At 40.1% G+C, this 17,037-nt stretch overlaps 2 protein-coding genes across 3 annotated transcripts; both read left to right on the forward strand.

Moving 5' to 3' along the window:
* Positions 1-6,211: 6,211 nt before the first annotated feature.
* On the forward strand, positions 6,212-9,916 carry LOC143125336 (uncharacterized). 2 transcript variants are annotated; one of them, XM_076286706.1, is made up of 3 exons: positions 6,212-6,286; positions 7,120-7,159; positions 7,260-9,916. In XM_076286706.1, exons 2-3 carry the CDS (start codon positions 7,150-7,152, stop codon positions 8,657-8,659), a joined length of 1,410 nt encoding a protein of 469 aa, XP_076142821.1. In that variant the 5' UTR covers positions 6,212-6,286; positions 7,120-7,149; the 3' UTR covers positions 8,660-9,916. The 2 variants fall into 2 exon arrangements, with proteins under 2 accessions (XP_076142821.1, XP_076142823.1); XM_076286708.1 differs by having other exon boundaries at positions 6,265-7,159.
* Positions 9,917-9,987: 71 nt separating this feature from the next.
* ndufs3 (NADH:ubiquinone oxidoreductase core subunit S3) lies at positions 9,988-15,321 on the forward strand. Its single transcript, XM_076286709.1, has 7 exons — positions 9,988-10,093; positions 10,601-10,660; positions 10,808-10,905; positions 11,070-11,219; positions 11,774-11,899; positions 13,285-13,404; positions 15,011-15,321. Exons 1-7 carry the CDS (start codon positions 10,039-10,041, stop codon positions 15,173-15,175), a joined length of 774 nt encoding a protein of 257 aa, XP_076142824.1. The 5' UTR covers positions 9,988-10,038; the 3' UTR covers positions 15,176-15,321.
* Positions 15,322-17,037: the final 1,716 nt, after the last annotated feature.

A 17,037-nucleotide genomic window follows, 5' to 3' on the forward strand; every position in this document is an offset into this window, starting at 1 on the left:
TTGAGATCCCAGCAAATTCCTGCATGGCATCCAATTCGAGACTCACATTGCATCCCAATTTATTCGACAAAAAAACACCTTTTTGCCTTCACTTTGTTCATGACAATGCAGTAAAAAGTTGTTTTAGAATCAAACTCGGGTTCAGTCAGGTCAGATCAGTTCGTGTCACAGATATGGAGCGCAGAAAGGGCATTTTTCATTACTAAATAAAAATGGCATTTATTTCTGTAAGGCACACACCACATGTCTGTAAATTGCTCAGCCCCAAAGCCCCCCTCCACCATGGTTCTTATTTTGCCAGATTCAGGACAGTCTGCCCTACACATACATGAAAGTCATGTCCAGCTGACAGAGATACATTTCAAAATAAGAATGGTATAATATGCTTTTTGTCTTTGTATTATTTAAAAATCAAAATTAAATCAATGCAAGTATTAATATGAATTGGTGGCAGATCTGGGTAGCCTAGACTGTTCTGAAAAAAATATAGCATGTGTAAATTGCACTTACAATGACCAGGATAAATGCTTATAACTAAAGGTAGTGGAAAAGCCCTTAAAACAGTCTAGGGTTCTAAGGGTACATTTCTTAATTCAGAGCCATGTTACTTACAGCCAAGTACTTAGAGTGGATATCAGAAAGAAATATAGTTTGGCCATCAGTATAAGATTAAATATCTGAATACAATATTTGTAGTATTTATTATTGTTCTTTAACATCATTTGAATAAGACTGATTAAGTAAGGTGCATTATCATAATATACTTTTTTATAGCATTGGCTTATGGAAAATTATTTGGAGTGGACAACAAACTGACCTGTGTATCAGTGTTGGCTTTACACAATGTATTACCATTATTAAAATAGGCTATCCTAATCTTCAAAACTTTTTGAGTAGTTTTTAAATAGTAGTTTTGATTCCCAAGTGCCACCCCAATAAAAAGTCTGGACCCAGCTGGCCCCCCCTATAAAATAATCCTGGCTACGCCCCTGCTCACAACAACGTTCAAAATCTCATGTAGGTCAGGACTAACTGCTGCCTTGACACGAGCGCTTCCCTGTGAATAACACAGTGCGTCCATTGCGCATCGGGTGCTACCTGGGCCCAGGCTACAGATACAAAAAAATAATTAAAAAAACTCCTGTTTTTCACGTCAGTTCGTGCCCCACATGGCATGTCTGCGCGACCCACAGTTTGAGAAACGCTGCTTTAACCCATGGTGCTGTGGGACCCGTTTTCAATGTTTGCTAAAAGAAAAAGTATCCTATTTATTATTTCTTCAAACTCAGACTCATTGGCCTTGGCTCATTTTTTATGAAGAACATGAAAAAATAACTTATTTTCAATGACTGCACATGGTACAGTAGCCTACACCCCCCTGCACATAACTATATGTGGTGTTCGAGTCTACTGGATCAGAGTGTCACTTTTTTAAGACACTTAAATACATGCATGCTTAGCATTTTGTGAAAACAAATCGTTATGGCTACATCGACAAACTCTTAGCCATGAGCTGTATATCCTCTTATTTTAATATTTACACATATAGGTATTTAAGCACAGCTCAGTTTTAAGACACTTAAAGCCCAAAATTGGAGACCATATAGAAATGTGCTACCATTTCAAAACCGGATTACTCTGGAACGTCTTATTGTACAGGGGATTGCATTACACCTTTGTGTTCGGTAAGGTCTGCTGTTTACTCTGGTTTACGGTTTGTCATGTTATCAAGGCTTGAATTTCCCCTATAGGATCAATAAAGTATATCTATCTATCTATCTATCTATCTATGTGTGGAACGAACAGTTTGAGAGATATTCCACATATGAATTGAAATGAGCGCAGAGCTATTAGCCTAATATGATTATTTCTTGAAAGTTAATTTTCTCGCGAACCGTTTATCGCAGCAAATAGCCGCTATAGCACCTTATAAAAGATGAGAAAAAGTTATTTCATGTGATGTCTGTGAGGCTACTTCGCGAGTAGTTCCTAGAGAAGAATGGGCGGCCACACTTTGTGTCAGTCTGCCTCATGTCTAAATAGCAGCGTGTTCCGTGAAGGTGTCGCGGACCGGATTAAAATAGCCTAGTCAGTGAATCAACAATCAGAGAAAACTGCGCTGAGAACGTTGTATAGCATATTAGACCTAGGCCTACCTGCTGTTGGTCTAGACATATGTATTCCTTAAACTCGTATCCTGTTATTTAGAAACAATGCTGTGGTCTAGTCTAGTCATCAACAAAAAATGAACGGATTGCAAAAAAAAGAATGGATTTGGCGTGACATTTCTGGCGTGTGCGTGAGAGCGTGAGATTGGTGCTGAAAGCGTGAGTGTCACGCCAGATGCGTGAGAGTTGGCAACCCTGCCATTACCTTACGCATGCCAGTTATGTATCCACCAGCTGCCTGCCTGCAGCCTACTTCCAAAACTCCAAAGCTGCTTGCTGTCAGATTTGGTTCCGAGGGCACAGGTTCAGTGTATCAACAACACTCAATGACAGTTTATGTGATGTGTTAATCAATTAAATTCTCAACAATTTCACAACAGCTAGTTCTGGAGCAGGCCATTCAACTAGCCCGCTTGCTTACGACAACTAGCCCGCTTGCTTACGACGCTTGCTTTTCTTTTACTGTCTATGACGACGAGAGGCAGGCTGCGCAGTCGGCACCCGCTTCCTTATTTGGGTTTTGGGTTGCCAGGTTTTTGCCTATGACAAAACGGTTGAAATTGAAACTAAGTGATCGTGTATGTGTAGGGTGTAGGCTATTTCATACACAATCTGGCAACCTGAATGGATCAATGATTTTAAAATGAAGTTTGATGGCCATGCAAATTACGGGAGTTTTCCGGGAGAAATAACAAAACGGGAGGGTGCTGGGAGATGACCTTGAAATACGGGAGAAACGTGTGCGAGTGTTGACAGGGTGTGCAGCACAGATAGTCGCATATAGCACAACAGAGCAGAGGTTGCGCTATTATGATACAGTTACTAGTCAGGATTGAGTTTAAAATGTTACTTTTTGTTTTTAAAGCCCTTAAAGGTTTAGCCCCATCTTACATCTCTGAACTTCTGCCCCCACACTTTACCAGGTCACTCAGGTCACAAGACCAACTACTGCTTGCTGTCCCACGTACACTCCTTAAAACCCGTGGCGACCGAGCTTTTTCTGTAGCTGCTCCAACGCTCTGGAATACCCTTCCTCCACATATCAAATCCTCCCCTACAATTACCTCCTTCAAATCCAATCTCAAGACATATTTTTTCTCATTTGCTTTTAATACAGTATGATGTTTTTGGTCTTGTTTTAATTTTCTTATTTATTTTTATTTATCTTATCTATTTTCTTGTCGCTGCTACTAATGCTGTCTTTATACGAATAATCACACTTCAAAGTCAAAGTCAAAGTCTGCTTTATTGTCAATTCCTTCACATGTCAAGACATACAAAGAGATCGAAATTACGTTTCTCACTATCCCACGGTGGAGACAAGACATATTTTACCAAATAGGTCCACAGACAAACATAACATTCAAGTAAACAATATAAAAAGTAAATAAGAAGGCACATACAATGAAGAAATAAGAGCAGCAAAATTGGGTTGAAACTGTGCAATTGAGCATACAGTAGACAGACAATATAATAGTGCAAAAGCCAATAAATGGCTGAGGTAGTTCTGTTTGACCTAAGTATGCAAGTGGCATAGTGGTGCAAGTTATGTAAGAGCAGCAGAAGTGTGTTCAGAAGTGTTTTCAGGACAACAGGACAACAACAACAAGTGTGCAAGTGTACAAGTGGAGTAGTGCAAGGCAGCCATTGTGGGTCCAAAAGTCTAGGATGTAATGTGGCTGAGGGTGGAGGGGGGAGAGAGTTCAGCATCCTAACAGCCTGGTGTATGAAGCTGTTGGTGAGTCTGGTGGTGCGGGAGCGCAGGCTTCTGTACCTCTTCCCAGAGGGCAGTGGATCAAACAAATTGTGAGCGGGGTGACTTGCATCACTCACAATTGTGGTCGCCTTGCGGGTGAGGTGGGAGGTGTAAATGTCCTTCAGGGAGGGGAGTGAAGCACCAATAATCCTTCCAGCTGTGTTCACTATGCGCTGCAGGGCTTTCCTGTTGTATTCAGTGCAGCTTACGCCCCACACAGCGATAGTTAGTTATCTTGCAGTCGCAATAAACAATGAATCTGAAAGTGTGCCCACCAAAGCTGAGCCCAAACTACGCCCTTGAGCATTGGAAGATCTAAGGTTCCTTTGTGTTTGATAAGATATTAAAAGCTCAGAGATATATGATGGTGCTACAGTATGCCATTTAGAGGTTTGTAAGTAATTAACAGAACCTTAAAATCAATTACATAGGAAACAGGGAGCCCGTGCATTTCAGCTAACACAGGGGTGATGTGCTCTCTCTTCTTGGTCTTAGTTAAGAATCTAGCAGCAGAGTTCTTCCAATTCCTATGCTTTTGCAGGAGACCAGTAAAAAGTGCATTACCGTAGTCCCAAACTTTTCCACGACAAGGCCCCCTAAATACCACTAGGTTTTGGCCAAGGACCCCCTTGATGTGTTATTAAACCCATCGACAATACTACAGCAAATGTAAAAATACTTTAAGCTAATCCTAATAATTATTTTAGCCACAAGCACTTCGCGATGGAGCATACAGTGTGTAAAAATTGCATTTGGGGTTTTCTGCTATATGAGATCTATCACTCTACTATTATTCCCAGTCATTATCATGGAAAATATAATGTTCAAATATGCGAAAAATTATTATAATGGCATTGTATACCAACCCTCATAGTAATAGGTATTTAACATTTTTCAAATGTATTTATTTGTTGCTTTTATTTTTCCTTCCATCTTGCTGAGGCCCCCCAGGGGGCCCCGCCCCCACTTTGAAAACCACTGGTCTAACCTATAAAGGTAGATTAATTTCTCTGCATCTTGTTGAGTTAAAAAAGGCCGCACTTTGGCAATGTTTCTCAGGTGGAAACTGTCTGGGTAATATGGGATTTGGAGCTTAACTCTGTATCTAAGATGGCACCTTGTTACTTTTGATTTGACCTGATGTGGCAGGTTCCCAAGATTACTTTGATTTTGGTCCAACCAAAAGTACCTCTGTTTTTTTATTGTCATTTAGCTTTAAAAAAAATGTTCATCCACTGATTAATGGAGTAAGCATGCGATAAGGCTGATTTGTGCCGCAGGCTAGATAAGGGAGCAAAGGCCATCTTGTTGACCACACAGAAATATATAATTGGGTATCGTCGGCATAGCTGTGGAAGTTTACATTATGCTGACTTATGATGTTTCCTAACGGAAGCAGAGAAAGTAGAGGACCAAGACAGTTCCTTGGGCCACACAGAAAGGCAAATCATGTTCTACAGACACAGGATCCTCTAGAGACTAAGATAAAACATCTCTGCCAGTAATGTAGGTTTGAAACCAGTTTAAAACATTATCAGAGAGACCAACCCACTTCACAAGGTGGTGAATTAAAACGTTATGATCAATGGTGTCAATTATTAACTCATTTCAATTATTAACTAAATTATTAACTCAATTATTAACTATTTCACTAGGGCCGTTTCTGTGCTGTGATCTAAAACCTGATTAGAATTATTAGAATAATATAGATAAGATGAAGACATATGGCCAAACCACATGATTTTTACATGCCGGAACAAATACCTCAAAGAGAGCTGACTCCCTTCATTAAAACATTCAGATTTAAACCATTAACAGTTCAAACCAGAAATGTGTTATATGTTTTGATAAGAGTATTGTCAATGTATAAATCATAATTCTTCGAAATGGAGACACTGATGATGGGCTAGCTAGGCCCGAACCTTTTGTCTATTTTGTTTCTCATGCTAATGCTGGTTCAGCAATTTTTAACATCTTTCAGCCCATGAGCACAGTCTCTACTTTCTACTACTTGACTAAACTTTATTTTGGAGTTACGCACTGGGCGAAACAAAATGATTAGACGAAAGGCGCAGACGCCACCTCTACCTACGTAAATCATAATTCCTACATAATTTAATCACGTCCATCCATCTATGCATTCCACGAGTTGGTATTTTTGGTATTGTTGATATTTTCATTTTGGGACTATATCAGCTTTGCAAGATCACAGAGATCAACAAACACAAAAGTGCATAATGATGAACTGAAACAGGCCTGTACTTTGTCCATATAACAGGGAAGTGGAAATTCCATGTGCCGAACAAAACTGAAACCAAAATATCCAAGATGGTGATGGCGTAGTCTACAATGGAATATACAGGTAAAACATTTATCATTTTTTCAGCAGTAAGTAAATGTCACCGATCTATTGCCTCAAATTCAATGTGTAGATATGGAATATAACTTATAACTTAAGGCATTAGTTTTGTTTTAGCAGTATAATAAATGTCACTGATCTCTTTCTTCAAATAGATAGATAGATAGATAGATAGATAGATAGATAGATACTTTATTAATCCCCAAGGGGAAATTCAAGAAAGAAAAATGCAAGAATTGAATTGAATTGAAGAACAAATTGAATATGTAATAACAGTGGTAATTATTACATAATTGTCTGTTACAATCAGGGTTGTCACTAGACCCAAAACTCTAGGTCTAATCTGATGATAATAATATTAATCTGCTGCCAAAAGAGGCAATAGGATCTAGTTTACCTTAAACCTTAACACACAGAACAGTTCAATACTGGGGCACATGCCCCAGTAAAAGGGTCTAGTGACACCCCTGGTTACAATGTAGATTTTAAAACAGGAAGTATGTGGCTGTTGTGGTAGATCGGAGTCAGAGAGCAAAGTGGATGTGTCAGGGGAAACATTTGACAAATAAATAAAAAAGACAATGTGCTTACTTTCTTTTCTCCACTGTTAGAAGATGGATTTCATTCTCAAGCCATTGTTCTTTTCTGTAGTTATTCCATTCTGCAGGTGGTAACTGGTTCTACTGGTTTACCCACTTTACACACACTGAGCACATGATATGAGGGTTAACGTTTGACAGAAAGGCAAAAGGACTTTGTTTCTTATGGATAGCACTGACATTTGCCATGTAAATACCTTTATTGTCGATGTAGATATGCTCTTATTTCAAATCTAGGTCAAGTTTATTAGACAACCCCAGCTACCAATGGAAAAAAGTAAGACACCTAAAATTATGTTTCAGGATTTTATACTTGGCTGCAGTTGGATACTTTATATTTGTCATTGGGTTCCTTTAATTCTTTGTGTTTCATTTAGTCTCCACAGGCAGACAATCACCCCTTTGTGTGGTGCTCACAGCAGCCGTCGGAGGCTATGCTATCACAGCCACCACAGCACAAGCAATAGAGGCAGGAGACTGGTTTATCAAAAGCACCACCTTACCAGAGGTTATTCACATGGCAGAGGACACCGGTGCATTTGGTGTGGGTCTGCTGATGACCTGCTTGGCACTGGACATTGCGCTGTGGTCAGCTGCAGTGGGCATCAAGTTTGCCACAGGAGTAAATAGTCTCTTGAAGATGCTAGGGTTGAACACTTCGACAATGATCTCCGTGGGGCCGTTGATGGCCCTGGGAGCCTCAGGAAGTGGAGCTCTGCTGGGGACAGCTGCTGCATCTCTCCTGGTGTGGGGAAAACAGGGACTCTTCATAGGACTCAGTGTTGTGCTACTAGTCAGCTGCATTGTAATGTGGCCTTTCGTTCCAGCATTGAGAAATCCCCCTGAAGAATGTGTCCTTTTAATGAAACAGCTAATAGTGTTCTTGATTATCCAGTTCATTGTCATATTTTTGGGGATTATTTTGAGCTTTGTTCATCCAGGTGCATATATTTTAATGCTAATAATGACATGGGCCACCGTGGGTTCAGAACCAACTCGCCAATGTACATTAGCCCAAAAACTTTTGAGACATGTTCCTGGTCAGATGCCAGATTCAGGGGATTTCTTTGTGTACAGTTTTTGCATGGTAACCTTGTTCACGGGTTTTACAACTGGAACTACAGCGTTTTTTCTGTCCTACAGACAGAAAGCACAGCAGTACACCAAAATAATACTGTTATCGTGTGCACATATTGGACCACTGTGTGCCACCATAATGGGATCTGTGATTGGCATCTACTCCATGCTGGGTTTAAAGACTAAAGATGCTGAAACAGTGGCTCTCGGTGCAGTAAGCACAACCATATTGGCACTGAAAGGTGTTCCAGCAGCCCTGGACAGCCTTGGACCGTGTGGCACCGCAGGTATGCTCCTGGGAGTGGGCAGCATAGCAGGGCTATCTGTGGAAGCTGCTGTAATAGCTGCAAAGATGAGGTACCGTGGACCAGGCGGTGCAGGTGCTTTGTTAGGGGCATTTGGGGGTGCTATTTTAGGTACAATATCTTTATCGGTATCTAGAAAAATACTATTATTGTTTGTAACGACTATTGTGGCTGCAATTCCAAATCTTGAGAGAATTGAACGAATTGGATGTGGAGAGGTAAAAACACTGGAAAGTGCTGTTGAGGGTGCAGTGTTTTTTGGCATAGTTGCACTAGCAACAGGAGCTGTAGGACTGGCAGTAATAGTTATTGGGTTCACAGGAAATACAGGGTTTGTCATAAGTATTGTTGTCAGCTTAGTAGCAATCATATATTTATTCAAATTTACTAAATAATGCATGTTTAGGCTACCTCAAAGCATTATGGTGGTTATTGCATTTAGCAGATGTTTTTCTTCCAAAGTAACTTACAGAATATATAAACTTACAATAGTTCAAATTAACAGTAAACATTTTTTAAGGAGGAACCACTGAGGAAAATAGTCTTGAATTTGACCTATAGCGTTTATGGCAGGTCGATACAACAGACTCAGGATCAGAGACTGCAGTGGGCGATTGGGGATGTAGAGCTGGATCATGGCATTGAGATAGCAGGGAGCAGTACGTGTCCAGAGTGAGGGATTTGAATTGAATTCTGACTGCTATAGGAAGCCCAATGCAGAGTGGCCAGGAGTTACATGTGTCCTCTTTGGCTGATTAAAGACTAGGGCTAGGGCAGTGTTTCTCAAACTTGTTCAGACCAAGGACCACTTAACCAATAAAAAAAAACCTTGCGGACCACCTAGCTAAAAAAAAGAGTAGACCTACATGTACTTTAATAGTATATTACACAATAGGCCTACTCACCTTGCTTATTGTGTCAGAGAATTCATATGATTTAAACTGGCGTAGCTTACATAGGCATGCTGCAGAACTGTTTGGATTTACATACAAGTTGGTTCAACATTGCAAACAACTCATCTATCTCATTATATTTTACCATGTCTGCTCGCGGACCACTTGGGATAGCTTGCGGACCACCAATGGTCCCCGGACCACACTTTGAGAAACACTGTGCTAGGGAATAGGCCTACTGCAGCATTCTGAATGAACTGGAATGGTCTCACTGCAGAAGCAGGCAGGCTAGGTAGGCCTATGTATTGCAATAGTCCAGTTTGAAAATAACCATAGCCTGTACAAAAAGTTGTATGCCATTTGTGTCAGATAAGGTCTGATCTGCAACCTTCTGTAAAGGATAAACCATCATGATTTTGCTATTGAAGCTAGTTCTAGGCTACGTGCTCATCAATTATTAATTCATAATTAATTAGGCCTACTGATGTCCTGTGTTTCATGTCAGAAAAGTTCGCTGAAAGATGGCTGGCCAATGACAGCAAAGTAATTGCCATATGTCTTGTATGCATTACAATGGTATGTTTGATGAAATGCCTGAAAATTACGAGGCCGTGTGCCGGGCCGATCTGAAAGCTTATGCTGCCACCTAGTGTATTAAAAGTTTACGTGAAATCCGATCAGTCTCTTTTTCAATAATTGTTTAATTGGTCAAAAACAGAATATACGTTTCGATTTTTGTACAGTAAATCAAATTTGTTGATGAAATTATTCAGAAAGTAATAGGAAAACTTACAAAACACGCAATTTATTTTAAAAAACAGTTTTTGGAAAAATCATTATATTCAGTGACGTCACTCTCACCAGCCGATTCATTACCCAACATGGCGGCCTCCCTTGTCAGATTTGTCCGTGGAGGGATCCACAAGACTTTAAATCGTGAGTAACCTTCAAGCTTGCCTTGTTCATGAAGAACACAAACATATTAAGGATCTTTAAAGTGGCAGGACAACCCCATTTTTACCGAACGACTTATTTTATCGTTGAAAGCCGCACAAAACAGTTGACCTTCTCAGCATATCAAACTAGCACGCTAGCAGTCGCTAGCCAATGCCATCGTTTGCTGTGCAATTAAACCGTTGCCACTGACCTAGTGTGTTCACAGTGTTTACTATTTCTAACGTTGTCAACAGAACATCACAATATATGAGTTTTTTCACCTATTGTAACGTAAATAATTGACTGGCTAGCCAACTAATTGTGTGTACAGGTGAATGTAATCAATGCGAGCTAGCAGTTATTATTGGCTATCATGTGCAGAATTTAACGTTACGCGTGTTTGTATGTAGTCTAGTTGCGGTTGTTGGTGGCATGGTAAATAACAGAATGAATGCAGAAATCCCTCAGAAATAGCTGCTACTTATTTTAACGTAACCTTTGTTGTAGTGAGTCGGAACGCCGCTCTTATCCAAACGCGGTCGGAAACTACAACTACTGAAACCAAGCGTAAGTAACAAACGTTGCCTTCATCCGAGGTTTAGTCCTAAAACTCTTAAGTTTGCCTCAGCCTAGTGTGCTTTGTTAGTTTTAAGAATTCATGTTGTGTTTTTCAACGTCCATCAGAATAATTAACGTTAACTTACTCTCAAACAGCAACTGTCAGACCTAAGGATGCAGTCGCCCACAACCAGTTGTCTGCTTTTGGAGAGTACGTGGCGGAGATACTACCAAAATACGTTCAGCAAGTCCAAGTGAGTTCTATACTCTAAGTATGACCTTTGCCATTTTCCTTTTCTTTCACCGAAAAAAAATTGATATATCCATGCAGAGCAAGGTCGTTGTGGGTCTCCTCTTGAAGTCTGGTGAAGATATTGTGCAATATTTATCATACTTATGAGCACACTTGTGATTTCAGGTGAGTTGCTATGATGAGTTGGAGATCATGATTCATCCTGATGGAATAATTCCTGTTCTGACATTTCTGCGTGACCACACCAATGCACAATTTCGGAACATGAGTGACCTCACGGCTGTGGACATCCCCACACGACCTAACCGCTTCGAGGTGCTGAGTCTTACCATTTCTGTTGTTTTTTGTTTAGTAGTGGAGGTGTGCACATCCCCACCGGTGAGGTGCAGGGCAAATGGAACTAGAGCTGCAAAGAAATGAAATGCCCGCACTCTGCTAAAACTCCCATATATTTAATAAGTGTTGCAACGTTTTGACCCGACTGGGTCTTCCTCAGACCCAGTCGGGTCGAAACGTTGCAACACTTATTAAATATATGGGAGTTTTAGCAGAGTGCGGGCATTTCATTTCTTTGCAGCTGTTGTTTTTTGTTTGCCTTTGCTTAAAGACACCTACTGTGATTGGCATTACTGTTGTTTCATGCCATTAACTTTTCCCAGTGTTAGACTCAGGATCAGTTTTATATTGATTATCATTATTATATGTTGACTGAGCCTCTGTTACATTGATATTCCTTTGCTCTGAGATTATACTTGCCTTGTTGGCTGTGTAACACCTGAAGCTTTAAAAGATATAAGTAACTTTCTTAAGTGTAATTACCGATTATACTCACTAGTTAAATTCATGCCTTCTTCTTTGTCCTTCAATAGATTGTCTACAACATGTTGTCTCTTCGCTTCAACTCGCGCATCCGTGTGAAGACGTATACAGATGAGCTCACCCCTGTCGATTCCAGTGTGTCTGTTCACAAGGCAGCAAACTGGTATGAGAGGGAGGTCAGTACACATGTTCTGATTTAGACTCCGATGTACACTGAAATACCTGTTTATTTTAAGAAAATATCAGTTGCTTTATATAGACCGCATGCAACAATTTGTCAGTTTTTTAAAGCATGTTTTTAAGAAGCAGCTAATAGCATCTTCTGTAATTTTCAAATTAAATTTCATGGTGTATATAGAATATGTGAAAAACAGACAAATACACCTGTTGTTTATATGTTGCATAAACAAATAAAACAAATGTCTTAAAAAACAAAAGTCCTTAACCCGTTAGCCCGCGAATGACCTGGTACTGGGCCTCGTTACCCTCCTCCCTCTCGTACTATACATCAATTCTATACACCATATTTACGAAGCACCATAGTCATACTATACATCGTTTGAAAGTTAAGACTCTCAGGAATCGAAATGTAAAACTTTCTATGAAAAAATGTGTTTTGTACATTACTTCATTTAAGTAGAAATATTTAGGGTCTGGCTATGAGTAATGAAAATGGCCAGTTCGTGAGAACTTTGGATTTCCAGGGTAAGGATAACGTTCACAGAGCACTGGAAGGCTATTGTCCCTGTTTTAATGCACCAATCATTAAAGGAGAATTCCAGTGTGATATTGACCTAAAGTGTGTTGAAACATGATACCGAGTGTGAACGTATGTCTCATAGCTCACCTCGGCTTGTCCCCTGCACTCAGAAATCTGGTGCTAGTTAGCCAGATAGATAGATAGATAGATAGATACTTTATTGATCCCCAGGGGAAATTCAAGTGCCAATGCTACCAACAGTTTTTCGTTGCGGTGCCTCGGGCATCGGCCTAGCCATGCAAATAAATCACTGTTTTACACCATTTACAAGGCTCAAAGTAGCTCCATACTTCATTGGTAGACTTCCGAGGGCCTTGACATTTAAAACGAGACATGGAGAATTTTGAAAAAGCACTGGTAGTTCATTTACAAGACGATTTATACAGACAGTACCTTAAGGAATTTTACCGTTCGACGCCATCTTGAATTTAGTCACGATAAGTCGAGCGACGAGTACGAACGAACAGGTTTGCACTAACGAACAGGTAACAGGAAAGCAAGCCTCTGGGGGCAAGAGGACTGAAGCAATGACATTGCGCCGTGGATTATAAGGGAGAAGGAAGTACCTCCTCTGTGTCTCACACGTCAGTCTTCCAGCCAATGGTGGCTGGCATAATGAAATATGGCTTTTGGGGAACCCATGACAGGGTGTGTCCCATAGTGGGCTGCAAATTAACCATTTAAGATATTTAGCTAACCTTTTGTAACTATCAAAGGCTATTTGTTTTTGTTTGCGACACAGGTCAAAGAATTAACAGTGGGTGTTGTTTGTAACTGACACTTAAAGTTCTTGTTTTTCAGGTGTGGGATATGTATGGTGTTTTCTTCGCCAATCACCCAGACCTAAGACGAATTCTGACAGATTACGGATTTGAGGGACATCCCTTCAGGAAGGACTTCCCTCTCTCTGGATATGTCGAGGTGAGGATGGGTGACACTATTAACTCATTGAATGCCAAGCTGTTTTCGGAAGCTTTGTCCTAGAGTGCCAGCAATCTAGACCATTGTTGATGATTTTTGTACAGCCACAGCATATTCTGTGTTATAGCTATGAACACATACAATGGCTCGTTTGAAAGGTGAGACTTTAAGCTCTCAGTGGGTGCAAACCGTGTATTTCTACACGCTTCTGTTCCTGAGAAATCGCAAGCTAAACAGTGGCTAGTTTTCATCAAAATCGCTGGGTTTCTTTTCTAGAAATGGAGATATAACGTCTTTCATGAAATATTAAGTGTTGCCTGTAAAGGAAGGGGAAGTGACCTAGCGAGACCTGGCCAGACTGCCACCTAGTGATAGACCCACGAAAATGGCCTGGTTTTGAGCTGACATGCATGCGTTACTGATTCGACCCAAAGCGGCAACCGAGTTATGATAAAATGTCCAGATAAAATGTCCAGATTGTGCGTTTTCATGAGTATTCGATCGTCATATAATTAATTTCCATTCATCACAGAGTTCCCAAAATCACATATAAGGTGTGTTAGAGTGTCTAGTTTCGTAATTTAAAAAAAAAGCTAAAAACGTAATATTACGTTTTTGGCACTCAACGCATGGGAAGGAAAAACGTAATATTACGTTTTTGGCACTCAATGAGTTAAACACTCGTGCTCAACTTTCTCCCACATTACCCCAGTAAGAACAGAGGTGCGTTCAAAGGCGAACGTTCGCTAACGTTCGCAAACAATTTTCTGTTTGCCTTAGAGTTTTTTGCGAATGTTGTGAACATTCGCAAACAGGTTGAAGAGGTAGTTCTCTACGAACATGTTGGGAGTTGGACAGAGAGTTACCATTGAGATGAAATATTTACACAAAATTGTTCAAATGTATCTGTTCATACAAACATGGTCGCCGCGAACGTTCACTTTCACAATTCAAGGAATTTTAATGCGCCTCAGGATTTCTTCACTTAAAAACTTGTATGTGATTGAGAGCTTGCTATTTAGGTTCTAATATAACCATAATAAAGAGAAGGGCAAGCACAGTTTCCTGTTGTTGCATCAGTCACTTTGTAAACACTCAGTCGTCTATCCGAGGGACACCACCTTACATGGTTTTCCTCCAGAGGAGCTGGGTTGATTAAGTGTGGAGCCATAGGCCCCCATTTGGGACCTGAGTTTGGGATTACAGCTGTATAACATTGCTAAGAAGGGCCAGTCTCTTTTTAGACATCATCAGAGGAATAGTGTGAAGCCTTTTTGCATTTTTTTTTTGTCATTGTCTACTAGGTCAGGCTGGGTGGACATAGCCCTAGTGTGCAATTGGTATTTTGTTCTCAAAATGTCAGTTAGTTGTTTGTTTTGATTTATTTATTTATTTATTTGTATGTATGTATGTATGTAACTATTGTTTTTTAGCTCTGCTGACCAGCAGATGGCGTTAGTATCGCATTGCCTGGTTGTCTGATCCAATTGAAAAGCAACAACTGTCGCTGTTGAGATGACCCAAAATAAATATATGTGGATATTACGTAACTGTATTTTTAAATGCACTTCCTTCACCTCATTACCTCCATCTGTTGTGTTTGTAGGTGCGCTATGATGATGAGGTGAAGCGTGTGGTAGCCGAGCCAGTGGAGCTCGCCCAGGAGTTCCGCAAGTTTGACCTTAACAGCCCGTGGGAGACTTTCCCAGCGTACCGGGAGCCCAAGGATGCCCCGAAATTGGAGGCTGGAGATAAGCCTCCTGCAAAATGATCTATCCGTTGTGTGTTGTATCCCACTGCTACTCTCGATGCAGGTATTTATGTAAATAAACAAACAGGTTGTGTGCAACTTTGGTCTCTAAAATCTCATGGTGGACTGAAGCTCAACAAGCAGAATAAAGATTATATAGATACAAATATGTCTGACTCATCTTTTTACCCAGTTGGTTAGGTCATAACAACATGTACTGATTATGAGGTATATCCTCTCGTCACTTGCACCAACCTTTTCATTTTATCATGTTCACAAATCAGTCATAAATTATCATATTCATGTGCCAAAATTAAGAATCCAGAGTGAGTAATAGTAATAACAAATATAACGGGGGGGAGGGAGGGGATCACTTGAATTATTCAAAACACTCTTCATTAGGAGAAGTGTTGGCTTCTACACAGGTTGCTGATCCTCATCAATGATTACAGTGATACATTTGTTTCACCCCCCTTGGATATCTCTCTTTTTTTTTTTTTTGGAATCTTTGTTTACAATAATTGACAAAAATCCAATCTTTAATGTCAAAGCGAAAGCAAATTTCTACCAAATAATGTTAATTAATTAAAAATATATAATGCAAAATAAGCAATTGCGTAAATATTCACCCCCCCCCTTAAAGTAACTGACCTAAATCAACAGTGGTACAGCCAATTGGTGCTAATAGTCTCTCAATTAGTGAAATAGAGATCGCCTCGGTGCAGTGAATGGAGTCGAGTGAAATTCATCATTAAGGAATGTGAGGAATAATAATAAAATAAAATAATATAAAATGTGCAAATCTGCCTAGAGCCGGCCGTCACCTGATTGACCGTTCAATAAAGATAAGGGTGGGCGAGGCCACCAATGCACCTATGACAACTCTGAAGAAGTTAAAAGCTTCAGCAGCTAAGATACTATAGGAGAGACTGCATACAGCAACTTTTGACTGAGTTCTTCACCAGTCAAAGCTCTATGGCTGAGTTTCAAATCTCTTATTAAATCTTGACTAAAGTTCGCCCAAAGACGTGGGAGACACCAAGGTCAGAAGGAAGAAGGTTTGTTGGTCTGATTTTTGGTCATCAAACTAGATGCTATTTTTTTTACACTGCACATCACCAAAAACACACCATCCCTAATTTGAAGCATGGTGGTGGCAGCACCATGGTGGTGGTAGCACCATGCTGCGTATGCTTCTTGACAGCAGGCCCAGGAAGGCTTGTAGCAAAATATAGGGAAATCCTGGTGGACAATCTGATTTAGTCTGCAAGAGAACTACAACTTGGGAGAAGATTTACTCTCCAGCAAGACAATGAGCCTAAGTCTACAGTGAAAACTACACAGAAATGGTTTAAAGACATCAAGGTGAATGTTCTGGAGTGGCCGAGCCAAAGCCCAGACCTCAATCCTATAGAAAATCTGTGGCTGGACTTAAAAAGGGCTGTTCACACCTGATCTCCTTCCAACCTGGTAGAGCTTGGGCAGTTTTGCAAATAAAAATGTGGAGTAAAATTGCAGTATCCAGATGTGCAAGCCAGATTGAGACCTATCTACGCAGACTCCATGTTTTAATTACGGCCAAAGGTGCATCTACTCAATGCTGACTTGGGGGTGAATATATATGCACGATTTAAATTATTATATCACTTATTTTAATTTGAATATATTTTTAATTAATTAACATTACTTTGCAGAAATCTGCTTTCACTTTGACATTAAAGAGGGGATTTTTGTAAATTATTGTAAAAAAGGCCAAATTATAAAAGCAGTAAAAGTGGAAATATCTTTGAATTCCACTTTATATCTTTGAATATCTGTGAATACTTTTTATAGACACTGTATATGCTGTGATTGACCTTTACAGAGAATTGCAATACTCTCCT

This window comes from Alosa pseudoharengus, unplaced genomic scaffold (assembly GCF_046254945.1).
Source record: "Alosa pseudoharengus isolate Yale_2024_CS ecotype anadromous, Long Island Sound unplaced genomic scaffold, YU_APseudo_1.1 YU_APseudo_1.1_scf_16, whole genome shotgun sequence".
Lineage (NCBI taxonomy): Eukaryota > Metazoa > Chordata > Actinopteri > Clupeiformes > Clupeidae > Alosa > Alosa pseudoharengus.